Source organism: Heptranchias perlo, chromosome 4, assembly GCF_035084215.1.
Source record: "Heptranchias perlo isolate sHepPer1 chromosome 4, sHepPer1.hap1, whole genome shotgun sequence".
Taxonomy (NCBI): Eukaryota; Metazoa; Chordata; class Chondrichthyes; order Hexanchiformes; family Hexanchidae; genus Heptranchias; species Heptranchias perlo.
This window is the reverse complement of record NC_090328.1, coordinates 89,640,058-89,667,236: the sequence shown is the minus strand read 5'-3', so window position 1 is coordinate 89,667,236 and position 27,179 is coordinate 89,640,058. Positions and strand designations below refer to the sequence as shown.

The 27,179-nt window shown below is 43.2% G+C and overlaps 1 protein-coding gene across 8 annotated transcripts in view; it reads left to right on the top strand.

The window, feature by feature from the left end:
* Positions 1-27,179, top strand: part of spata6l (spermatogenesis associated 6-like) — a 90,211-nt gene that overhangs the window by 27,298 nt on the left and 35,734 nt on the right. For 6 of the 8 annotated variants that reach the window (XM_067983287.1, XM_067983290.1, XM_067983291.1 and 3 more), the window contains 5 exons: positions 4,909-5,033; positions 9,241-9,333; positions 9,782-10,030; positions 16,083-16,194; positions 23,009-23,040. In XM_067983287.1, coding sequence (XP_067839388.1) covers positions 4,909-5,033; positions 9,241-9,333; positions 9,782-10,030; positions 16,083-16,194; positions 23,009-23,040 — 611 coding nt within the window. Of the gene's footprint in view, positions 1-4,908; positions 5,034-9,240; positions 9,334-9,781; positions 10,031-16,082; positions 16,195-20,605; positions 20,821-23,008; positions 23,041-27,179 lie in introns of those variants that run through there. The other 2 variants (XR_010962711.1, XM_067983294.1) reach the window with 2 other exon arrangements.

Here is a 27,179-nt window from a genome sequence, read left to right as displayed (position 1 = left end):
TTCAATTCTTTTTAGTCCCTGTATATACGCTGACAGAAGCAGGACAATCACTTTACCATGCTGTCCATTCATGGCAGTACTTGTTCTAGCATAAATTGTATATTACGTTAGTGTGTCATTATGCCCCTGTCATTTTTTAAATTATTCTTTTTTGCACAAGTGGTATTGTCTATCTGTACAAAACACGCACATAAAAAGATCACAAACATAAGCACTGCAGTGTGACCATTCCAGGTACTGATCACTCTTTGCTTGAAGTGGTTCCTGACATCAGTCCTGAACTTGCCTTTTACTAGATTGTACCTAAGTCCCCTTGTGTTATAGTTGTAGTTTACATTGAAATAATGATCCAGATTGATGTTTCCATTCTACTTAGTATCTTATATATTCTAATAGGTTTGCTGTTATTTGCCTCTTTTCTGGGCTGAAGAGTGTGACAGTGTGTTTGTTACAAATTTGGGTCCTGCCTTCTTGCTCTCTTGGGTACAGTGGTGTTGGTCATTCTCATGAGCATTATGAGTGTCTTACATTTAGGGGTGCGCCTGCACTGCCCAATATCTAACTATACGATAGCATAATCCATGGGTTATAAAAATAGTACCCCCTTGTGATCTGAATTAGTTATTAGTTTCTGTGCGCCTCTCCAAGCTTTTTGAGGACGGACCACGAAAACATTGGTAAGATGAGGCGAGATACACATCATTAAGTGTATGCTTAATGATATGACTTGCTATGTCACAGCAAATCAACATAGGGCACCAGTTATGATCGGATTCACTTAGTTAAACCAGGACAATTCATCTTTGTGCAATAATACAAAACAATAAATACACTATGTTTCCCTAAGTAAGTGAGTCATCTTGCTTTCTAATCTTTTGAGTCAGGCAAAAGTATGTCCTTGCAGTTTTTTCTTTAAAAACCTGACTATTAGTGTGTGTTTCTGTCTTTGTTTTCATCTCCATGTTCAATTCATTCATTTTCATTCTCCATGACCCCCAACCCCGCCCCCCCCCCCCCCCCACAACTCCAATCTAAGACTCACCTGCTCGCATCCGCTTCCTTGCTCTTCTCCAGTCCGACTAACAGCCAGACTGTCAATTGGCTGGCATGTTGGGTGGGAAACCGACAAAAAAAAATAAAAGACATCCTTATGTCAAAACCATAAGGATGTCCACAAAACCTTACGTCCAGGTTTCCCGTCAGGAATACCGCCTCCCACCCCCCCGCCCTCTTCCCGGTTCCGGTTTAAAATTTACCCCAATGAGTGTGAGGCATTTAATGATTACTGACACAGGCTAATGAATTGGTTATTGTTTACAGTCTTTTTTTTAATATTTGGCCTCAGGATGTGGGCAACACTGGAAAAGTTGCATTTATTGCCTATTCTTAATTGCCCTGAGAAGTTGGCAGTGGGCCTTCTTGAATTGTTGCAGTCCATCTGGTGATGGTGCTTCCCTAATGATGTTTTGTAGGGAATTCCAGAACATTAACCCAGCATCAATGAAGGAATGGTGATATACGTCCAATTTAGGATGGGGTGTGAGTTGGAGGGGAAGCTGGAGATGCTACTGTTCTCATGATCTTGTTGCTCCTGTCCTTCTCAATGGTAGAGGTCACAGGGGAAGAAGGTGCTGTTGAAGTAACCCTGGTGAGTTATTGCAGTGCATCATGTAGATCATACATACCGTAGCCACAATACGCTGGTGATGGAGGGGGTGGATATTGTGGCTAGTTACAGGGGCACCAATCATGTGAACTGCTCTGTCCTGGATGGTGTCCAATTTTCTCAATGTTTTTGTAGCTGTATCTATCCAGGCGAATGGTGAGCGTTCCTGACTTGAGCCTTGTAAATAGTAGAGAGACTTTGAGAAATCAGGAAGTGAGCCTCTCATCACAGGATACCCAGATTCTGCCCTGCTTTTGTAGTCACAGGGTTAATATGGCTGGCCCTGTTACACTTCTGGTCAATGGCAATTCCCAAGATGTTGATGGTGGGAGACTCTGTCGGTGGTCCCACTGAAGGTGAGGGAGAGATGGCTGGCTGGGCCTTCTCTTGTTTGAGATGGTCATTACCTGGCAATTACGTGGCGCGAATGTTACCTGTTACTTGTCAGCCATCATCTGAATATTAACCAGGTCCTACTGAATACTGGCATGGACTGCTTTATTATCAGAAGAGCTGTTAGTGGAGTTGAGCACGTGGAATTGTCAGCGAGCATCCTCACTCCTGACCTCATGATGGAGGAAAGGTTTTTGATGAAGCAGTTGAAGATGGCTGGGCTGAAGATGCATTTCGAAGCAACTCCTGCAGTTATGTTTTGGGGCTGCAATGATTTGTCTCTGACAATCTCAACCATCTTCCTCTGTGTCAGTATATCCCAGCCGCTGGAGAATTTCCCCTTTCACCCTCATTGACCTCAGTCTGGCTACGGCTCATTGGTGCCATGCTCATTCCAGTGCTGCTTTGATGTCAAGGGGAGCTACTCCCATCTCTCTCTGGCATTCAGTTCTTGCATCCATGTCTGGTTGCCAAGTGGTTCTGGCGGAGCTCAAATTGAATGTTAGTGAGCAGGTAATAGGGGAGTAGGTATCACCTGATGACTTTTTCTATCACTTTACTGAACTTGAACAGGTAACTTCTTGATTGCTAGCTCAGTACCATAACCACTAGAGTACCATATCTTTCAACGTGTAGCCCATTAACATTTTAAACTCCTTTCTTCTCACCAATTTTTTTTGTTAAACTTTTGTGACTACATTTTGCTTTAATAACACAATGATCTTTTCCTGCATGACCAAAGAATTCTTGTTATTGTCAGTCACCAACTGGTTCATTTGACAACTAATTGAGAATTCTCATCAATTCCCTTATGGAATTCGAACAGTGATGACATGGCTTCAACGATCACGCATGCATTGTAGGATGATGAGGGAGAAATTGGTCCTTGTTGCACCCATTTTTTGGGTGAAAAAGTTGCATTGGGGGACCAATTTCAATCTGCAATTTCTCACCTCATGCTTGATCGCCCCCAGAAGTATGCCAGCTGCCAAATTGGAAGCTTAGATTTGTGAAAACATTTTTTGGCAAATATAGGTTTGCTGTCTGAAATGTATACAATATACATTAACAACAGCTTGCAGCCATAACACTTATCTTTGCTGCGATTATTGGGTCATTAAACCTTATTTTACATTGGACAGGGATCTTGGCAGTTAGCGAGTTGTAACTCAGTACCTGCACCACTTCCTTTCACATGGTCCTGGCTGTTGTATCGAGTATGCTTAGAATGGAGAATTAAGTGCTATTTGTATTTGACATTCAGGCAGGTGTTGAAGCAGTGCAAACCCAAATCAGAAATGATTTACACCTGAAGACAAATATCAGTCCCCATAAATTAATAAAATATTTATTTTCTGTAATCGCTCTTTTACCATTGCACATTGTGTTCCCATAGTGAGCAGAATTAATGTGGTGCACAGAAACATTTGCTTTGTGTTGCAGTATTTTTTTGCTTATTTATAAGGGTAAATTTTGCAAAGCTCCACATTGCTGGTGGGAACTCATATTAGAACATATTAGAAAATATCAGGTGCAATGTCCATGATTTTCCATCCATTGATATCAGTGAATGGAAAAATCGCTGGTAGTATGCCCATGATTCTGATTTGCACTGGCTGTGTGCAAGGTTCCACCTGTACTTCAAACCTTGTGCTACAGCAGAGGTGGCAGCAATCGTGTTAGTATATTTACTTTATCAGTAATATGTTTTTGGTTCTGGTTATCTTTCCAGTGCTTATCTTTTCCCTTCATGCCCTTTTTCAATTCCTGTTGAGATATGGATTGGGCTCTTTAGCTTTTTATTTATTTATCCTTGTGAATGTAATTGTATGCTTTCCTGGAGTGTCCAATCCAGGTGCTCATTTATTTGCTGTTAATATATTCAAGTGGAGGGTTAATTGCATCTGACCCCTTATAATTGGTTAAACTGATGGTTTCAGTTGGCTGGCTTAAAAAGTTTACAGCCATGTTAAGTCTACAATGGAATTTGTGAACCAGTATTAAAAGCACTAAATGCACCTTAATGCCTAGTCACATAGTGTAAGTTGGCATAAAATTGCCAACTGTTAGGGTATCAACCCTGAGCTTTAATTTGTAAATCTAGACTTTTCAAATTAACAGTTGACAAATATGTGATAGCAAACAGCTGCGAGAGAGGCTGTGTAAGACAGAACTTTTGGAAGAGAGCACAGTTCCAAATCACAGTACCCAACCACAATCTATATCTTCTGAACGTGAAGTTACATTGCATCAGTTAAGCTTTGATATCAGTATGGCAGATATTTACACCTTTAAAAGTAAGTGCCTATGATTCAATACTTTTCTTTTTTTATTATTCGTTCATGGGATGTGGGCGTCGCTGGCAAGGCCAGCATTTATTGCCCATCCCTAATTGCCCTTGAGAAGGTGGTAGTGAGCCGCCTTCTTGAATCGCTGCAGTCCGTGTGGTGAAGGTTCTCCCACAGTGCTGTTAGGTAGGGAGTTCCAGGATTTTGACCAGCGACGATGAAGGAACGGCGATATATTTCCAAGTCGGGATGGTGCGTGACTTGGAGGGGAACGTGCAGGTGGTGTTGTTCCCATGAGCCTGCTGCCCTTGTCCTTCTAGGTGGTAGGAGTTGCAGCTTTGGGAGGTGCTGTCAAAGAAGCCTTGGTGAGTTGCTGCAGTGCATCCTGTGGATGGTACACACTGCAGCCACAGTGCGCCGTGCATCTTTTAATAATGGCACGCATTATTGGTGAATTTTCTGCTTGTAAAGCACTTAGACACTTGATGGCAGAAGACCCTAAAAGTAAATTCTGTGACTTGCTGCCAAAAGACTGATGGTATTTTCACTTTCTGGTTATAGTGGATGAAAAATTAGCAAGCTATGAAGACAATACCAGAAATTTCTTATTCCCTGAGCCAAAGTTGACTCCTTCATACCCTGGAGTGGATAGAGAAGTGCTGATGAAAAGATGTTCAACAGTTTTTGTAAGACACCATTTTCATTTGATAGTAATCGGCATTTAGTGCTTATTTTATGATTTTTTTTTATTGTACCTTGTGCTTTGTAACGTTAAGTCATTTCAATACATAACAATTTGGACTTTTACGACTACGATCTAGGCTTAAAATTTGACTTTCAACGATGACTATTAATCCATTTAACAATACTCAAATTACAAAAAAATAAACAGCATTACAGGACTAAAGCCAAGAAACTGAAATAGTACCGGAAACTGGCACAAAATGGGCGTCACAATTGGAACGCGCGTCTGAAGACGTTGGCCCGAGGCTAACTGGGAATTGGCCCTCGGTATAAAATATAATCAAAAAGGCGAATGAAATGTTAGCCTTTATATCTGGAGGGCTAGAATACAAAGGGGAGGAAGCTTTGCTACAGCCATAGAAAGCCCTGGTTAGACCACATCTGGATTACAGTGTACACCGCACCTTGGAAAGGATATAGTGGCCTTGGAAGGAGTGCTGTGCAGATTCACCAGAATGTTACCAGGACTCCAAGGGTTAAATTATGAAGAGCGATTACATGAACTAGGCTTGTATTCCCTGGGATATGGTGATTTGATTAAGGTTTTTAGGATTTTGAAAGGAATTGATAGGGTAGATAGAAAGAAACTTTTTCCGCTGGGCAAGTCTAGGACAAGGGGACATAACCTTAAAATCAGAGCTAGGCCATTCAGGAGAGAAGGTAAGAAACACTTCTTCACGTAAAGGGTGGTAGAAGTGTGGAACTCTCGCCCACAAAAAGCAGTAGATGCTAGCCCAATTAATAATTTTAAAGCTGAGATCGATAGATTTTTGCTAGGGATATAGAGCCAAGGCGGTTGGAAGGAGATAGAACACAGATCAGCCATGATCTCATTGAATGGCGGAACAGGTTCGAGAGGCTGAATGGCCTACTCCTGTTCCTATGTTCCTATCTACGTAAAACTGGCAAGCTGTGGATGACAATCAAGCGTCTTGATGCAGCTCACCTGTTGGGGTTTTGGGAAATTCGTCCAGCTGCAATGCTAAACCAGCCTGCAGGTAAGTCCAGATGAAGGGCGAGCCTGAGCTGGCAGCGGGCTGCAGTGTTTTGTTTCTGTGGAGTCATGAGGAGCAGGATTGCTCCTTCTGGCTTGAATAAAAAGTATTAAAAAATTACTTGCCTTGTTGTGGGTGGCCTTCAAGGGTCCCTTTTAAGGACCGTTGGTTAGGCTGTTATAGACTCAGAAAAACTGAGTGGGGCATATGCTGTGCAGCTCCACCCAGTTTATGACGAAGTTAGAGTGGGGGGCTAAAACAGGCGTTATGACCGTGATTTTCATATTCAAGGCACCTGTTTCAGGTGGGCACCCTGGATACTTAGAAGTCGACAACTTCCAATTTGAAAACTGCTGCACTTTTGAGAGAGATTAGAAATTGCAGCCAAAAATTGGTGTGTGTCCCCCCCCCCCCCCCCCACCCCCCGCCAATGCAAATTTATCACCCAGAATCGGGTGCTATGAGAACAAATTTCTCTCCTTACGTTCAGTAAACCTTTCTGGAATGCGAGGTTTACTTTGATTATCAAAAGGGATAATTTACTTGTGGGCAAATTTTGAACTTTGTTTCTTTTTAACTAATATTTCTGATGAACATTGTCTGTACTGGATATTTAGGGATCAATAACAAAATGTTAGGCATCCAGAATACCTGATGCCTGCAATGTACCGAAGACACCCAGCACCTCCACATGCAGGCAGCAAACATTAAGAGGGGCACAGGAGCCTTTGGAAAAGCTCTACGCCGACTCATTAGGCTCATGAATCCTAAGTTAATTAAGCATATGCCCTAACGTGGCTGGAAAGTGTGAGCAGCATTCCAGCTGCGTAGCATCCATTTGGAGTGGGTGCTGAATGGGAGGCTGCATTAAAATTAAAACAATTTTGGGTACCTCTGCCCTTTGGCATCAATGCCCCTGTGCTCAGTGCCCTTCTCCCCTCCCCTTTCCCGCATGCTGGGAAAATGCCCAGTGCATAATGGGCCGTAAGCAGCGCTTTACTGATCACTGACACTGATAATGTGGCCTTGGCGATTCCAGCACATCATGTGTTAAAGTTCCTCCAGTATATTTCACTGCTTGTAGAATCATAGCGATTATAGCAGAGAAGGAGGCCATTCATTCCATTGTGCCTGTACTAATGTTTAAGCTATAGGGGGCAGTAGTGGGAGCAAAATAGTGCGACTGGTTGAAGCGCCGACGTCCAGCTTGGTTTGCATCTGTTCTGATTTTCAGGACCTCGAGCCGCAGCTCCCCCCAGAAATAGGTGGGAGCCTTATGAATATATGATAATTGCAGTCAAGTGATATAGTTATGACCATTGATGCCATATGCATCTCTGCCTGCTGGATTACCATCAGTTCCTGCTCCCACTCACCATGCATGGGTGATAGAAGTTGCAAGGCGACTATTTTGAGCAGCATTTAAAGAGATCCTCAGCTGCAGTCAGGGAAAGATGGATGCGCGTTTGGCGTACTTTTTTATGCCAGTCGCTGTAGGTTTTGAGGCTTAAAGGCTTCCATATTTATTGTCATGATGTGGAGATGCCGGTGATGGACTGGGGTTAACAATTGTAAACAATTTTACAACACCAAGTTATAGTCCAACGATTTTATTTTTAATCCCACAAGCTTTCGGGGGCTTTCCCCTTCCTCAGGCGGTGTGGAAGTGACAATTTCGAATCCTTCGCATTTTAAGATCACATAACAAAGCCTGGTGATTACTGCCCGTTGCCAAGGCAATCACAGTGAGCAGACAGAAAGGTGTCATCTAAAAGGCCACTGAATATACAACCCCTCAAAAAAAAAAGAAAAAAAAAGAGAGAGAGACAGAACGAAGACAGTCAATGACCCGTTATATTAAAAACAGATAACATTTGTTCGCTGGTGGGGTTACGTGTAGTGTGACATGAACCCAAGATCCCGGTTGAGGCCGTCCTCAAGGGTTCTCTCCCTGTCGGGGAACACTTCAGCAGTCATGGACATTCAGCCACCGACCTTCGGGTAAACATACTCCAAGGCGGCCTTCGAGACACACGACAACGCAAAATCGTCGAGCAGAAATTAATAGCCAAGTTCCGCACCCATGAGGACGGCCTCAACCGGGATCTTGGGTTCATGTCACACTACACGTAACCCCACCAGCGAACAAATGTTATCTGTTTTTAATATAACGGGTCATTGACTGTCTTCGTTCTGTCTCTCTCTTTTTTTTTTCTTTTTTTTTCCTTTTTTTTTGAGGGGTTGTGTATTCAGTGGCCTTTTAGATGACACCTTTCTGTCTGCTCACTGTGATTGCCTTGGCAACGGGCAGTAATCGCCAGGCTTTGTTATGTGATCTTAAAATGCGAAGGATTCGAAATTGTCACTTCCACACCGCCTGAGGAAGGGGAAAGCCCCCGAAAGCTTGTGGGATTAAAAATAAAATCGTTGGACTATAACTTGGTGTTGTAAAATTATTTACAATATTTATTGTCCTTGCTGCTCTAGCTGCTGCAAAAATTTTGCCTGCTCCTGAAAACTGCCGCTTCCTTTCACTCTCAATACTTCCACCCCTTCCCTTCAAGGTTCTGCTTCAGACCCTTCAGAATCATCTGTCCTGTTGGATTTCCCACCCGAGATTGCCTTTAGGGAGCACAATTCATGCTGGCAACTCGCTGAATTAATGTAAATGAGGCTCAGCCATGAAAATGGCACAGGCCCCATACATAGTCCTTCAGTTGGGGACAGTACCCTCCCAATATGCGCTCAACTATCCCCATAATGTGCTAAATGCTGCATATTCTGTAAAACTGTTGATATCAGCCTGGGCATTTACTGCAATATATGTTTTACATATAGCAATGATAGTAAAATGTATTATAAATATGTAAGGAATAATTTTATGAGTCCGCACTGCCAGCAAGTTGCCTCGCCCATCAGCAACATGTTATCAGAAATTCAAGCATGTTCTGCCCATAATCTTCTAACTATTATGATCAGAAAATTGTGAGCACTATGCATAAATTTCTGGTGTGCACTCCCTGCGGCTGAGGTTCCTCACCTGCAGCACAGGTACTTTTACAATATTAGATATTAAAACAGATTTCAATTTTGAGATAACAAAAGTAATTCAGTACGTTAAACTGATAATTCAACATTTAATTTGCCATTTCAGTTAATTTCACCTAAATTGGAGTTTTCCACAACGACAACAATTACAGAGTGTTCTCCTAGATGTGCAAAGAGAATTTCTTCCAGTTTGTGCCTGGTAAGTCTTTAATATAAAGGCTCCAATTTTTAGAGATCCTATATTGTACAAACAGTGTTCATCTTCAAAGCTTTAAAACCATTCACAAATAAAAAAAAAATTTTGAAACTGAAAAGAATTGCTACATTTAATAAAGCATGTTCTTCATGATTTGTAGTAACTATAGTGCCTTGGTTTTATAATACAGCAAATCTATAACCAAATTATCCATGTAATGCAACATAATTTCATTGGACTTTCTGCCATTGCGTCACTATAACTTTGTCGGACATGTGGTGGAAACCCCGTTTATGCATGTGTCAAGGTTTCCGCCACACCTCCAATGAAGTTATGGCACTGCAGTGGCAGAAAGTCCAAGGATATTCAGTGTCCAAGAAGAAAAAAAATATAAAATGTCTGTTTTATAAAGCCACAGCTTTGGTTTTGACAAACTTTATTTGTTTAACAGTCAGAAAGTGGAAGAAAAGAGAATCAATTTAGAAGACCAAGGTGTGCAAAATCATTTAACCTGATAGGAAAATCGTGCACTGAAAGGAGATCTGAAAAGGAACGTAAGAAGCCAGTAATACCGTGCAGGTCAAGATCCCTTTCTCCCTACTGTAGGAGGTGTTTACTCGAACTTTGTTTAGATGAGAAGCAACATCCATCCCCACGCAAGTTAGATCCTATTTGCAGGACTTCTTTTGTGACACAAACTGTAAGTATTTTTGAATTGATTTAAATACTCTATAGGAATATATTTACAGAATTTAATAAAAGATGAGTTGCTTCTCACTGTCACAATCTCTCATTTATCCCATACTTTTGTAGCTTTGTCTTTGACAGAGAAACCATGTTCCCTGAAATTACGCTGTGGAATATTCTCTCTAGAGGCATTAAACATTTTTTTAAAAACTGATTAATGCCTTCCTTAAAATAGCAGGAAGATAAATTTCAAAAAGCCTGTTAAGTGTCCATTTGTTAGTATCCACTGCCTAATTTTATCCATATAAAATATTCCCCTCAACATAACATGTTTTTTATATTGCTTAAAAGGCAGGTTATAGAATGCATTACTAGAATTGAAAGCTAAAGAAAAACAGACACAACATACAAAAAATTGCAGGCAATTTCAACAAGTATTTTCCACATAGCAAGAACTTACAAAGAACAATTCTGTTATTCTTTTTTTGGTGGCATTGGTTGATGGAGGAAGTTGGCCAGGACACCAGGAAACTGCCCTTCTCTTTTTTGAATATTGCCAAAGTATCTTTAACGTCCTTCTGAACGAGTGGAACAGGAAGCCAAAGCTTCTGCTTAACATTTCCTTCAAGGATGGATCTCCAGCAATGCTGCACTCCCTTAGTACTGCACTGGACTGTTAGCATAGATTATGTGCTTAACTGCACAGCAACAGCAACTTACACCTTTTAAAGTAATGAAATGTCCCAAAATGAATCACAAGAGGAGTGCAGTCAGAGTTAGGGAAGGTGCCTGAAAGCACTGGCTAAGAGACATGTTTGAAGGAGGCTTTTGAAGGTTGGGAGCGATGTTGACACCTTAACAGTCATTGATAATGGAACGGAGGGAGGGGAGTTGGGCATAGGACGGAAAAAAGTTTCAGAGGTAGGGTGGCAAGACCGTGTAGGGCAATGCACACAAGGACAAAGGATTGTGAAATCAATGAGCTGGAGCTCAGGAGCAGTGAGGATTGCAAGGCCTGGGGATAGATGTGTGCATGTTGGTACAGAATGGAGTGTGAATGGCAGAGTAAATTGGAGTTTGTGCAGGGTGGAGCTAAGGAGATTGAGAGGAAAGCATTGGAAACGTCAAGCGGGGAGGGGACAAAGGCTTTGAGAGTTCCAGCTGCTGTGAGTGAGGCAGGCAATGTAACAAAAGTGGAAATAGACAGTCTTGGGAGAGGACATTGAATAGGATTTGAAGCTTAGCTCATGGTCAGACAGGGCACAAATGAGGATGGAATCAGGGAACAGGTTGTAAAGTTTTAAACAGGACCTGAACAGAATGGCGTTGATCTCGCCAATATTAACAACTTGCATTTATATATTGATTTTAACATAGTAAAAGGTCCCAAGGCAAAAATGGATGCTAAGCATTAGGAAGGTGACTGAAGGCATGGTCAAGAACAGGACTTACTGTGGAATAGAATGGGTGGCCTGGTTACAGACTATGTAGGATAGAACTCAGAAGACCAACAAAGTGAGCATGGAGAAGTAAAGCCTTGAGGTGACAAAGGCATAGGTGAACGTTTCAGTAGTAGTAGAGGTGAGGTAAGGGTGGAGATGGGCAATGTTGTGGAGGTGGAAATAGGCAGACTTGGCAATTGGTAGAATATGGGGTTTGAAGCTAAGCTCAGGGTCAAACTGTACACCAGGATTGGACACAGTGGGCTCCATTTTAGCACCCGCGGTCGGGTGCGTTCCTGGCGGGGGGGCTCCGAAAATCGGGGATTCCCGGAGCAGGCCGGGAGCCCAGCTCCAACCTGCCCACTTCCGGGTTCCCCACAGACGCGCCGACATGCGCGTGCAGCCCCCGCATGTGGGACTCCCACAGGCAATTAAAGCCGGCGGGATGCCACTTAAGAGTATTTGCCTTGCTATTTCGGGTCATTATCAGACCTGATTAAGGGACTATTTCAGGAGGGGTGGGATTTTAGAAACAACTGGGACTGTTTCCCATACTGGAGGAAACTCTCCTAGTTGAAATGGACGTGTTGCAGCCATCAGCCTGTGGCAGCTGCAAAGGTCCATTTGACAGGTGGTGGGGGGAGACCCTCACTCATTGCAGGAGGCCACTCTGTCACGTTGGACAATGTTTGGCCTCCATCACCCTCCTCCTGACAATCAAATTCACCAACTTGCACACTTACCCCGGGGTCCAGAGACATGTACCTACCTTGCGGACCCCCTCAGATGTACATCTTCCGGATGGGGGCCGCCGTAGCTGCAGTCATGACCTCCTCGGAGGGCGAATAGCATCACCAGCCTCGCCGGCCAAGCCGTCCACGTCTGACACGTGGAGCTCCACAACACAGTGCTGTGACACATCCACCTGCACAGCAGGAGGGAAGGCAACCGCAGAGAGAGATGCGTCGCAGGGGGCACTACCCTCGCCACAGGGTCCACAGACCGAGGCTCAGCTTCCTGGACCTCTCTGAGCAGCAGTGCACACGGAGGCTCAGAGTCACTCGACATGTAGTCGTGGACATCTGCAGCCTCCTTCATGCCGAGCTGCTCCCGGCTGGCCCGAGCACCATCTTCTTACCTGTCGCTGTCAAAGTCACCACTGCCCTCAACAACTTCTCCTCCGCATCCTTCCAGGGTGCCACCGGGGACATCGATGACGTCTCTCAGTCGTCTGCACAAAAGAGCCCTGCAAATACACCTACGCCCACTCTGCAGTGACACAATGGGTGGCATCAGGTGTGGGTCTTCATAGTGATCCTCAGGAAAGGGCATTATTGCACAAACCAGACAAGATTCGCAAAGATGTGGCAGTAGTGATGTGAGTTGATCAGAAATTAAATGTAAGTAAAAACCATGACAAACCCGCAAACACCCTTGTGCATCCCCTTCATGCTCACAACACTTTTGCCTTACGCTTCCTACTGCACATATGTGATGCATGCCCTGTGGCTGCAGCACAGGTAGTGGCAGGTTGAGTGAGGCTGACCGTGAAAGAGATGCATGAGAGGGTGAGTATGAGATAGAGCCATGAGATTGTATGAGGATTGGGTTGAGTGGTAGTGGCGGGATGAGTACTGGCGAGGTGAGTAAGTGCAGGTAAGATGAGGATGAGGTTTGAGTGGGTGTGAGGGGTGATGTGACAGAGTAGTGTTGGCAGTGCAGAAGGAGATGTGGGGTGGGGGCAGTGATGTGGCAGACAGAGTGTAGGGGAATGAGTAAGTGTACTCACTTTGGCTGACCTACTTAGGTCATTGCAGCGCCTCCTGCACTGTGTGCAGATGGGCGATATGTTGGTGGTGCTGGTGACCTCCTCTGCCACCTCGAGCCAGGCCTTCCTGGTGGCAGAGGCAGGCCGCTTCCTCCCGCCCGCCGGGGGGGAAGATCTCTGTCCTCCCCCTCCTCCTCACCCATCTAATGATACATGGAGTGAGGCATCATTAAACCTGGGAGCAGCCTTCCCCCTGGGCTGTTCCTTGCTGTATTTTTTCCTATTTGTTGCAGCATCAGTCAGTGGAGGACTGCCCCTTTAAATAGAGCTCCTCCAGCTGACAGACCTTACTGCGCATGCGCAGTCCGCCTGACACACAGATCAGCAGCGGGGAACCCGGAAGACCAGGTAAGTGGATCCAATCAGGCTGCAATCGCGCACGGGGCAGACTGATTTCACCGGGTGTGTTACCCACGCGCCCAATAGCTCCCCCGCCGCGAACCCGCAGCCCTGTCAATATCGAGCCCAGTGTGGTTCAGCCTGAGCAAGCTGCCAGGGAGGGGGTGAGTGCAGTTTTAGGTAGGTGATAAACAGAATGGCTGCAGCCTTGCCAGTATTAAGCTGGAGAAAGGTTTCATTCATCCATGTTTGAATGTCAGACAGCACAAAGACAGGAGCATTAGAGCTCGATATAGTCCCCATGTGTACATCGATGTCATTGAAGAGCAGTATGTAGAAGAGGAAAAACGTGCCAAAGATATTTTTTTTACTATTAACCCCTTTGGTGTCTTAGCAGTGTTATATTGCTGTTAAAAGATTGTCACAAATGTAATAAACCACAAAAACATGAACGAGGCTCTCCAATTATTTAGCTGGTTCATACAATGGGATTAGGAAGGTCCCAGGTTCAATCGTAGTTTGTGTTTTGTTAGCTGATCCCAACTGTGCCTACAATTGGCCTCGTGCCTCTGTTTTAGGGAGGAGAAAGTCAGCCAACATTCCCCCTGCTGATCTAGCAACCCACTGTTGAAGGGATGCATTTGTGAATGTTGGGTAAGGACAGGGTCGGACTTGGCTGTGATGCCTCCCATGATTAAACCTTCCTCCTGGATAACAGTAAGTTCAGAACAACTACTCACCATTTTCTTCTTCCCTTGCTTCAGTTTCCCACCTTTTTATGTTTAAATGATTTATGAAATTTCCTGAGTGTTTTTCTCATTTCGAGATCGAAGAAGAGCAACTTCGATGAGGTACTGGAGGAGTGAGGACTGGGATTCATACAAAACTCGGTTGAGGGTAACTAAAAGGAGTATTAAAAGTGGTGAGAGGTCAATTGAAAGATAGATTGTAGGAAATGCCAAAGTAGATGGACTGTGAAAGACCCGATAAGTCCATTAAAAAGTTTATGTTTGGAAAAAAGACTGTGCAAGATCAGGATACAGCAAATATGTTAGATAGGTTCTTCAAATCAGACTTCACAAATTCCACACCTAGTCATCGTGGCTCAATCATTTATAACATAAGGCAAGTGGATCTCCCATGGTATTACCCACAATCAGGATAAATCAAATTTCCCTGAGTACATACAAAAGAGAAACAAGAGATGCGCCCCTCCCCCCAAAAGTGGTGCATGTTGGAAACTGCATTATACTAAGCTAACAAATGCCAACAGTGTACTAAAAGACTGACAAAGGGGAAGCAGCTACAGTAGTAGAACTCACAGGCACCAAAAACCCCGCAGTTAGGCGGCACACAAAACTGAGAAACAGAAGCCAGAGCTTCTGCTGAAGAAAATATTCAAATAAGAACTATTTAGGCACTCACACAGAAGCTGGATGAAGACACTCCAGTTCTGTGGAGCAGGGGGAGGTAGCAAAAAGAGCTTGCAAAATCTATCTCAAAAGGAGAAAAACACTCTGAAAAGTTTCATGAATCATTTACTTAACCGTAAAAAGGTGAGAAACTTAAGCAAGGGAAGAAGAAAATGATGAGTAGTTGTTCCAAAATTAATGTTATCCAGGAGGAAGGTGTTGTAAGGCTGTCTAAATAGTACTGCTGTAGGTATAAGTATGACAATCTGCAGCTTCTGAAGTTTACAGCCATCTGGTGGTAGAAATGCACAGCTCTAGGCATAACTGTGTGATAGGTAGCTTTATAACAGAAAAATCCAATTGAGATACTACTTAGAGGTATGAGTTCCAGCCTTCACTCAGTGGTAATGCTTTCGGCTCTGAGTCAGGCAAGTACTTCAGTGCTTTCTCGAGACCTGGCATTTCCAGGTCTAAGCAGAGATTCTAGCCGTTCAGTAGAACTACAGCAGGAGTATATCAGAATGGTGGCAAGGCTACATAGTTTTTACACTAAATATAAAGTGTGTTATGAAAATAACAGAAAAATGGGTACCAAAAGAATTATTATTTTTCATGTCTCATTGGAAAAGAAATAGAAGCATTATTGGACATGGGGAAAATGTACTAGCCAGAGCAACATATTTTTGACGACCCTTTTGATGCTACGATTGTTTTGAAATACAATACTATCATACACAATATTGTGGTGGTGGAAGATTTACTTTTATGATACAAGTGAGATTGGACCTATATGATAGGATATTGCCCTCTTTTAAAGGTTTAGCCTTTGTGGCATTACTAGTAAGTTATCTTATCAAGCCACATCTTGTTGCTCAGGTTACCAACAAGATAATTCATTAAGCAGTAAGGTTGGTGAGGTTGATGCATGAAAATTGAATCAGAGATTGGCCTGATTGCATCACAGATGTATTGTTTGTCAAAATTTAGAAATATAACATAAAAATGTCATCATTATGATTACAAAACACTTTTTGTTTTTATTAGTGTGACAGAAGTCAGTCAGAGAAAAAGAACACATCATCGCTATCATGCTCATCTTTTGACAGAAGCGCAAGGGCCAGGCCAAGTACTGCTTCTCCATCATGCTACAGTCGTGGTAAGATATTACCTGTGCACATTATGATTATAATTAATTAGAAAATGAATTGCGCAGGTGTCTCAAAAACAGATGGTTAAAAAAAGCTCTATTGAATGCATAATTTTATTGTATTTTATTTTACCTGTGTTTGTCTTTACATTTGTTCTCGGGATATGGGCATTGCTAACAAGGCCAGCATTAATTGCCTATTCCTAGTTGCCCTTGAGAAGGTGGTGGTGAGCCGCCTTCTTGAACCGCTGCAGTCCATGTGGCGAAGATGCTCCCATAGTGCTATTAGGTAGGGAGTTCCAGGATTTTGACCCAGCAAGAATGAAGGAACAAGACTTGGCAGATCCAGGTCTGAGCCCAATTTCTAGCCGTTCCGATGAACTACAGCAGGTGTATGCCAAAACAGTTGTGTGGGAGGACATGACTGATGCTCGGTATCAGAGCTGGGTGATGGATTAAGTGATGCATTTTGAGCATTTCCAGGAAAAGACTCTCTGGTCTAAATTAGATAATATTCAATATTTATAGAGGAAGTCTTTGTGCAAAGCACAAATGAATAGAGTATTTGTTTTTTGTGCTGTTGAGAGTTTTGTTCCCATTTTCAAAAAGATATCTGAAGCATTAACAAAATTCTCTTTAAAAATTCTGATGCTGCTGATGGCCCACAGTAACGGTAATTTAGGTCTTGTTAATGCCAGTTAACTGACAATGCCAGATTCATTGTGAAACTAAATGTTTAGAGACCGGAGTTATTTACTCCAGCTGGTGGCTATCAAATGTTTTTTTGTCCTTTTGGTATGCTTGCCCTCTGAAATGGCCTAGCAAGCCACTCAGTTGTAAAATCTCACTAAAAAAAGTCACAATAAGAATAAAACCAGACGGACCACCCGGCATCGAACCACGAGGCACCGGACACGACAAAGGCAAACCAAGCCCAGTCGACCCTGCAAAGTCATCCTCACGAACATCTGGGGACTTGTGCCAAAATTGGGAGAGCTGTCCCACAGACTAGTCAAGCAACAGCCTGACATAACCATACTCACAGAATCATACCTTTCAGCCAACGTCCCTGACTCTTGCATCACCATCCCTGGGTGTGTCCTGTCCCACCGGCAGGACAGACCCACCAGAGGTGGCAGGACAGTGATATACAGTCAAGAGGGAGTGGCCCTGGGAGTCCTCAACATTGACTCAGGACCCCATGAAATCTAAAGGCATCAGGTCAAACATGGGCAAGGAAACCTCCTGCTGATTACCACCTGCCGCCCTCCCTCAGCTGACGAATCAGTCCTCCTCCATGTTGAACACCACTTGGAGGAAGCACTGAGGGTAGCACGGGCATAGAATGTACTCTGGGTGGGGGACTTCAATGTCCATCACCAAGAGTGGCTCGGTAGCACCACTACTGACCGAACTGGCCGAGTCCTGAAGGACATAGCTGCCAGACTGGGCCTGCGGCAGGTGCTGAACGAACCAACACGAGGGAAAAACCTACTAGACCTCGTCCTTTCCAATCTACCTTTCTCAGATGCATCTGTCCATGACAGTATTGGTAGGAGAGACCATCGCACAGTCCTCTTGGAGATGAAGTCCCGTCTTCGCACTGAGGACACCATCCAATGTGTTGTGTGGCACTACCACCGTGGTAAATGGGATAGATTCAGAACAGATCTAGCAGCTCAAAACTGGGCATCCATGAGGCGCTGTGGGCCATCAGCAGCAGCAGAATTGTATTCCGGCACAATCTGTAACCTCATGGTCCGGCATATTCCTCACTCTACCATTACCAACAAACCAGGGGATCAATCCTGGTTCAATGAGGAGTGTAGAAGAGCATGCCAGGAGCAGCACCAGGCGTACCTAAAAATGAGGTGCCGACCTGGTGAAGCTGCAACTCAGGACTACATGCATGCTAAACAGCAGAAGCAACATGCCACAGCCAGAGCGAAGCGATTCCACAACCAACGGATCAGATCAAAGCACTGCAGTCCTGCCACATCCAGTCGTGAATGGTGGTGGACAATTAAACAACTAACGGGAGGAGGAGGCTTTGTAAACATTCCCATCCTCAATGAAGGCAGAGTCCAGCACATGAGTGCAAAAGACAAAGCTGAATGGTTTGCAACCATCTTCAGCCAGAATGCCGAGTGGATGATCCATCTCGGCCTCCTCCCGATGTCCACACCATCACAGAAGCCAGTCTTCAGCCAATTTTTTAAAAAATTCGTTCACGGGATGTGGGCGTCGCTGGCGAGGCCAGCATTTATTGCCCATCCCTAATTGCAATTGGAATTCCAGAGGTGAGGTGAGATGCCCTTGACATCAAGGCAGCATTTGACCGAGTGTGGCACCAAGGAGCCCTAGTAAAATTGAAGTCAATGGGAATCAGGGGGAGAACTCTCCAGTGGCTGGAGTGATACCAAGCCCAAAGGAAGATGGTAGTGGTTGTTGGAGGCCAATCATCTCAGCCCCAGGACATTGCTGCAGGAGCTCCTCAGGGCAGTGTCCCAGGCCCAACCATCTTCAGCTGCTTCATCAATGACCTTCCCTCCATCATACGGTCAGAAATGGGGATGTTCGCTGATGATTGCACAATGTTCAGTTACATTCGCAACCCCTCAGATAATGAAGCAGTCCGTGCCCGCATGCAGCAAGACCTGGACAACATCCAGGCTTGGGCTGATATGTGGGAAGTAACATTCGCGCCAGACAAGTGCCAGGCAATGACCATCTCCAACAATGTGGAGATGCCGGTGATGGACTGGGGTTGACAATTGTAAACAATTTTACAACACCAAGTTATAGTCCAGCAATTTTATTTTAAAATTCACAAGCTTTCGGAGGCTTCCTCCTTCCTCAGGTGAACGTTTGTTGGAAATGAAATCCTCGAAATGAAATCGCATTTATAATTCACAGAACAATGCTTGGTGATTACAGACAGTTTTTTCAACTGCCCGTTGCCAAGGCAATCAGTGTGCAGACAGACAGGTGTTACCTGCAAGGTCTCCGAATATACAAATCACCAAAAAAAAACAACAAACAAAAAAAAGATAGAAAAGACAGCAACTGACCCGTTATATTAAAAACAGATAACATTTGTTCGCTGGTGGGGTAACGTGTAGCGTGACACTTCCCAGTCGGGGAACACTTCAGCAGTCAAGGACATTCAGCCACCGACCTTCGGGTAAGCGTACTCCAAGGCGGCCTTCGAGACACACGACAACGCAAAATCGTCGAGCAGAAATTGATAGCCAAGTTCCGCACCCATGAGGACGGCCTCAACCGGGATCTTGGGTTCATGTCACGCTACACGTTACCCCACCAGCGAACAAATGTTATCTGTTTTTAATATAACGGGTCAGTTGCTGTCTTTTCTATCTTGTTTTTTGTTTGTTGTGTTTTTTTGGTGATTTGTATATTCGGAGACCTTGCAGGTAACACCTGTCTGTCTGCACACTGATTGCCTTGGCAACGGGCAGTTGAAAAAACTGTCTGTAATCACCAAGCATTGTTCTGTGAATTATAAATGCGATTTCATTTCGAGGATTTCATTTCCAACAAACGTTCACCTGAGGAAGGAGGAAGCCTCCGAAAGCTTGTGAATTTAAAATAAAATTGCTGGACTATAACTTGGTGTTGTAAAATTGTTTACAATTGTCATCTCCAACAAGAGAGAGTCTAACCACGTCCCCTTGACATTCAACGGCATTAACATCGCCGAATCCCCCACCATCAACATCCTGGGGGTCACCATTGACCAGAAACTTAACTGGACCAGCCACATAATTACTGTGGCTACAAGAGCAGGTCAGAGGCTGGGTATTCTGCGGCAAGTGACTCACCTCCTGACTCCCCAAAGGCTTTCCACCATCTACAAGGCACAAGTCAGGAGTGTGATTGAATACTCTCCACTTGCCTGGATGAGTGCAACTCCAACAACACTCAAGAAGCTCGACACCATCCAGGACAAAGCAGCCTGCTTGATTGGCACCCCATCCACCACCCTAAACATTCACTCCCTTCACCACCGGCACACTGTGGCTGCAGTGTGTACTATCCACAGGATGCACTGCAGCAACTCGCCAAGGCTTCTTCGACAGCACCTCCCGTGACCTCTACCACCTAGAAGGACAAGGGCAGCAGGCACATGGGAACAACACCACCTGTATGTTCCCCTCCAAGTCACACACCATCCCGACTTGGAAATATATTGCCGTTCCTTCATCATCGCTGGGTCAAAATCCTGGAACTCCCTTCCTAACAGCAGTGTGGGAGAACCTTCACCACACGGACTGCAGCGGTTCAAGAAGGCGGCTCACCACCACCTTCTCAAGGGCAATTAGGGATGGGCAAAAAATGCCGACCTCGCCAGCGACGCCCACATCCCATGAACGAATTTTTAAAAAAACTTGTTATGTAGCACCTTTGATGTAGAAAAACATCCCAAGGAACTTCAAAGAGTACAATATGAGCTGGTGCCAAGTCTTTCGGGAAGGATGGAGAGCATATCTTCGTGCAAGACATGAGGTGGGCAGTTGTGGATAATTTGGAATTTATGAAGGTTAGAAAGTCACCATAGAGGGCATTGGAGAAGTAAAGGCTTGAGGTTATGATGGTGTGGATAAGGGATTTGGTGAGAGTGAGGGCAAAGCAGAGGCAGAAGTAGTTTGTGTTGCAGTGATGGAAGTAAGCGCTTTTTGTAATAGACAAAAATAAAAGCATCAGTCTTCCTGATTTTCAATTTCCGTGTGCTTTCCTGCGGTTCTTCTTTTAAAGACAAGTAACTGACACACCACTATACCTACCACTATTTACATTTCTTGAAACTGCAGTTTAGATACATTTGTGCTAATCCTCAATGTTTGTGAAATTTCACAATGCTCATCAGTTTCCTCATGCTGACATCTAATAACTGTATTTCTAAGCCTTTCTACATTTCAGTTTTTTCATGCATTAGTATAATGGCTGTGCTTACTTTCATGCTCATTTTCAGGTCATGCAACTTCTTTCTAATCCATGGGGAGGGCCGAATTCCAAAGAATAAATGCAACTAGGCAACTTTTACAAATCTCATGTTGATGTGCAGTATCTTTTGCATGTTGTCACACACAATCTGCACAATCAGCGAGTGGAAGTCCTTTCTGTTGAGGAATTTGAAGGGGTTAACAGTAGGAGCTCACAAAGCAACATAGGTGCTATCTATTGCACCCGAGGCCCCGGGAAAGCCAGCAACGCCCTAAAACTGAATGGCTCTATCTTCCTGCTGATTTGCTTTGCTGGTAACCTGAATGAATTCCCCAGCTCTCCTGAAAAGTGCATCAGTCACCGGACAAATACATGTCTGTGCAGCCAAATATGCGGGTCCAGGATCGGGTTTTTCTCCCATTAGCGCCCTCATAACAACTGAGACTCATTCAACAGGAGACTCCATCACGTGACTGGAGAGCACCCTGGATGGTCATTCAGAGATCCCCTTGGCTGCCTGGAATGACTCAGTGCCATAAAGGTGGAGTGCAATTGTCACCTTCACAGCCATAGACAGAGCTATGTGGGCAGTTCCACATGCAGAGGCTGGCAAACCAGCCCTATTGTTCTTGATGAAGCTCATTCTCCTAACATACATCTGCTCATTAATGTCTTCATAGGACTTGCGTTACCTGTATATTTTTTGGGAGAGTAATATCTTATGGGGCACATCCTTAGATGCTACTCCACTCTCCTTTCTTTCATCCTCTTCTGCTCCTCTTGCTCCATGATAATGGCGTAAGTCCTTAGGGAACGCTATACCTGTTCCTGAGAAGCTTTAATTGTGGGTGGAGGGGGAGGGGGCGGTCAAAATCTTTCAGTGGTCTCACACTCCCACAGGCAGTCAGAAGCAAGTCCAAGGATGCTCAGGCTGAATGCCAAAATATTTGCTCCAGAAGTTGTTCCCAGCTGCAGCGAATCCTACTCAAACTTTCAACAGTCTTCAGGTTTTAAAACCTCTCACTTCCACCAGTTGTAGCTGAAACTGGTAACAGCTGTGCCTTATATTTTCATTCTGACTTACCAGTAATGCATATTATGAGTATAAATCCAGGAAATCCAAACCTGCAGCACCGCTGGCCATCATTTCAATATTTGGTAGTTAGATGCATGACAACACAGTGGCCGAATTGCAGAAAGAGCCAAATCACATTTGGGATGAAAAACTGGTATAAGTGATTTCTACGCCAATTTGCTCTAGAGTCAAATTTGAGGTCCCTGAAAGTGGGCTGGAATTTTGAGGCCAAAGTATAATGAGTTAAAATTGGTGTGAGATAGAAATACAGGTAAGCCTCACTTCTTTAACTCCCCAGCAGAAATTAAAAGTCACCTAATAAATAATATCATAACTTCTCATGTGCAGAAGAAAAATAATTAATCATAGGCAGAAAAAGGAGATGGACAGTTGCTAAAATATCTATTTGTAATTGTATGATCGGAATTATATTACTAGCTTATTAATTTGTTCATCTTTCTAGTTGCTGTATAATATGAAAGAAACAATTTTGTGTATTTCACACTAATGAAAGTAAGAAACATTATAAGTAAAGCAATTGTATAGGAATCAAACTGTTTGAAGGAACTGTGTTAGACTTTTAACTGAATATTATGATGACTTAGGAGTGATCTTTTTGATATTTCTGTTATCAATTAAAAGGCAAACAAGTGAAAGAGAGCTTTGGTGGATTTACAGGTACAATTGGGATTGAGGACCAAAACACAGAATTTTCTCAAAATCACAGGGCAGTGACTGATATAGCTTTTTTTATGCTTCTCATTTTTTTGTTTCTTTGTTTAGATGTTTGCAGATCACGACATGTCACAGACAAGGTGAGAAGAACTTAAACTTATGTTATAATTTCCAGTGTACATGCACAACAGTATCAAGACAAGCTTATTGCCATATATCACTTAATAATGAACCAGAGCAGATGAGAAGTAAGCGTAGAGGAACATCTAGGAAATAGTGATCACAATATAATAAGGTTTAAGATAACGATTGAGAAAGACTAAGTGTAAAGACATAATTGTAAGACAAAGACCAAAGTAATAGATTGGAAACAAGCTTATTTTGAGTGGATGAGAATGGAACAAGGGTAGATAAACTAGAAAAAATATTGACAAACAAAGATATAGAATAGCAGTGGGAAATATTTAAAAACTTGAGCAATAGAGCTCAGGAGAAATATATTCTGCTATGAAAACAAGAGCAAACTGTCCAATAATGAAACAGCATCTATGAATAAAGAGATAAAAGCAAAATTGAAACTGAAAAAAAAGGCATACGGTAAGTACAGAGACAATAAAGGAGAGGGGGCAAATGGGAATACAAAGAGGTTAGCAAAGAAGTCAAAAAAACAATTAGGAAGGCAAAGAAGAACTATGAAATTAAATTATCAAGGAATTTAAAAACAAATAGTAAAGTATTCTATAGACAAATGAATAACAAAAGGAAAATCAGGATAGGAATACAGCCACTAAGGGATGCACAAGATAAACTCACAGGTAATTAAAGCGCAATGGCAGAAATATTGAATAATTACTTTGCCTCAGTATTTACTTGGGAGACTAACAAGGTGGACATGACATTAGAAGTAGAGATCAAAAAAGATATTTAAGATAGAAAAGAGGAATATAATTGAAAAACTAGTCAAACTTAGAGGATAAAACCCCTGCCCCAGATGGATTGCATCTGCGCATACTAAAAGAAGCAAGGAAAGAGATAGCAGAGGCTCTATTAAAAAATATATAAAAACTCATTAGAAAATGGAATAGTGCCAGAGGATCAGCAAACAGCTAATGTAATTCCTATATTTAAAACGTGAGATAGAACAAGTCCAGGGAACTATAGACCAGTTAGCTTACCGTTGGTGGCAGGAAAGATAATGGAATTTTTCACAGAATCATGGACTGAATCAGCACAGAAGGAGGCCATTCGACCCATTGTGCCTGCACTGGCTCTTTGGTAAGCTATCCAATTAGTCCCACTCCCCTGCTCTTTCCCCATAGCCCCAAATTTTGTCCCTTCAAGTATTTATCCAATTATCTTTTGAAAGTTACGATTGAATCTACTTCCACCACCCTTTCAGGCAGTGCATTACAGATCACAACTCGCTATGTAATTTTTTTTTCCTCTGGTTCTTTTACCAATCACCTTAAATTTGTGCCCTCTGGTTACCGACTCTTCTGCCACTGGAAACAGTTTTTCCTTATTTACTCTATCAAAACCGTTCATGATTTTGAACACCAATATCAAATTTCCTCTTAACTTCTGCTCTAAGGAGAACAAGTCCAGCTTCTCCAGTCTCTCCACATAACTGAAATCCCTCATCCCTAGTACCATTGGAGTAAATCTCTTCTGCACTCTCTAATGCCTTGACATCCTTCCTAAAGTGTGGTGCCCAGAATTGAACACAATACTCCAGCTGAGGCCTAGCCAGTGTTCTATAAAGGTTCAATATAACTTCCTTGCTGATGTACTCTATGTCTCTATTAATAAAGCCAAGGATCCCATATGCTTTTTTAACAGTCTTCTCAACTTGTCCGGCCACCTTCAAAGATTTATGTAGAAACACCTCCCAGGTCTCTCTGTTCCTACACTCCCTTTAAAATTGTACCATTTAGTTTATATTGCCTCTTCTCATTCTTCCTGTCCAGGGGGATGGGCACCAGGATGTAGCATTAGAAAGGAGAAACAAGGTGCACAAAGGATTGGGGGAGACAGCTTGCACTAGAGTAAGAAATAGTACAGTATTCGGTAGGATCAGATTAAGAGAGAATATGGAAAGGTCTAAGATAGGTTTAGAGTGCTTGTATGTGAACGCACGGTGCATGGTAAATAAGGTTGGTGAGCTGCAGGCACAAATAGCCACATGGGAATATGATGCAATGGCGATAACGGAGACCTGGCTCAAAAAAGGGCAGGATTGGGTACTAAATATTCCTGGATTCAAGGCGTTCAGGAAAGACAGGGAAGGAAAAAAAGGAGGGGGTGGGGTGGCAGTATTGATTAAGGAGAATATTGCAGTGTTGGAGAGGATGACCTTGAGGGGTCAAGGACAGAATCTATTTGCTTAGAGTTAAGAAATAATAGAAGCGCCATTACACTGCTAGGTGTATTCGATAGGCCACCAACTAGTGGGAAGGATATAGAGGAGCAAATTTGCAGGGAATTTACAGACAGGTACAAGAACTATAGAGTAGTGATAATGGGGGACTTCAACTATCCTAATATAGACTGGGATAGTTATAGTGTAAAGGACAAAGAGGGGGAGGAATTTCTGAAATGTGGTCAGGAGAACTTTCTTGATCAGTATGTTTCCGGCTAAACAAGGAAGGAGGCATTGCTGGATCTAGTTCTGGGGAATGAAGTGGGTCAAGTGGAACAAGTGTCAGTGAGGGAATATTTAGGGAACAGTGATCATAGTATCATAAGGTTTAGATTAGTTATGGAAAAGTACAAAGAGCAATCTCAAGTAAAAATACTTAATTGGATGAGGGTCAATTTCAGTGGATTGAGAATGGATCTGACCTAGGTAAATTGGAATAAAAGACTGTCAGGCAAAACTGTAATCGAACAATGGGCGGCCTTTAAAGAGGAGATGGTTCGGGTACAGTCTAGATACATTCCCATGAGGGGGAAAGGTAGGGCAATCAAAACCAGAGCTCCCTGGATGACAAAAGAAATAGTGAGTAAGATGAAGCAGAAAAAGGGGGTATATGATAGATGTCAGGTTGATAATACAGTTGAGAACAATGCTGAATATAGAAAGAACAGAGGGGAAGTGAAAAATGAAATAAGAGGGGCAAAGAGAGAGTATGAGAATAGACTGGTTGTTAGCATAAAAGGGAATTCAAAAGTCTTCTATAAGCATATAAAAAGTAAACGGGTAGTAAAAGGAGGGGTGGGGCCGATTAGGGTCCAAAAAGGAGATCCACGCATCGTCGCAGAGGATATGGCTGAGGTACAAAATGAGTACTTTGCATCTGTCTTTACCAAGGAAGAAGATGCTGCCTAGGTCACAGTTAAAGGGGAGGTCGTTGAGATACTGGATGGGCTAAAAATTGATAAAGAGGAGGTACTAGAAAGGCTGGCTGTACTTAAAGTAGATTAGTCACCCGGTCCGGATGGGATGCATTCTAGGTTGCTGATGAAAGTAAGGGTGGAAATTGCAGAGGTGCTGGCTATAATCTTCCAATCCATATGGGGGTGGAGCCAGAGAACTGGAGAATTGCAAATGTTACACCCTTGTTCAAAAAAGGGTGTAAGGATAAACCCGGCAACTACAGGCCAGTCAGTTTAACCTTGGTGTTGGGGAAGCTTTTAGAAACGATAATCCGGGACAAAATTAATAGTCACTTGCACGTGTAGATTAATAAAGGAAAGCCAGCAGGCAAATCGTGTTCAACTAACTTGATTGAGTTTTTTGATGAGGTAACAGAGAGGGCTGATGAGGGCAATGCTGTTGTTGTTGTGTATATGGACTTTCAAAAGGTGTTTGATAAAGCGCCATATAATTGGCCTGTCAGCAAAATTGAAGCCCAGGGAATAAAAGGGGCAGTGGCAGCATGGATATGAAATTGGCTAATTAACAGGAAACAGACAGTAGTGGTGAACATTTTTTTTTGGACTGTAGTGGTGTTCCCCAGGGGTCAGTACGAGGACCACTGCTTTTTTTTTATATGTATATTAATGACTTGGACTTGGGTGTACAGGGCACAATTTCAAAAATTGCAGATGATACAAAACTTGGAAGTGTAGTGAACAGTGAGGAGGATAGTATTAGACTTCAAGAGGACATTGATAGATTGGTGGAATAGGCGGACACGTGGCAGATGAAATTCAACGCAGAGATGTGCGAAGTGATATATTCCGACAGGAAGAATGAGGAGTGGCAATATAAACTAAAGGATACAATTTTAAAGTGGGTGCAGGAATAGAGAGACCTGGGGATATATGTGCACAAATC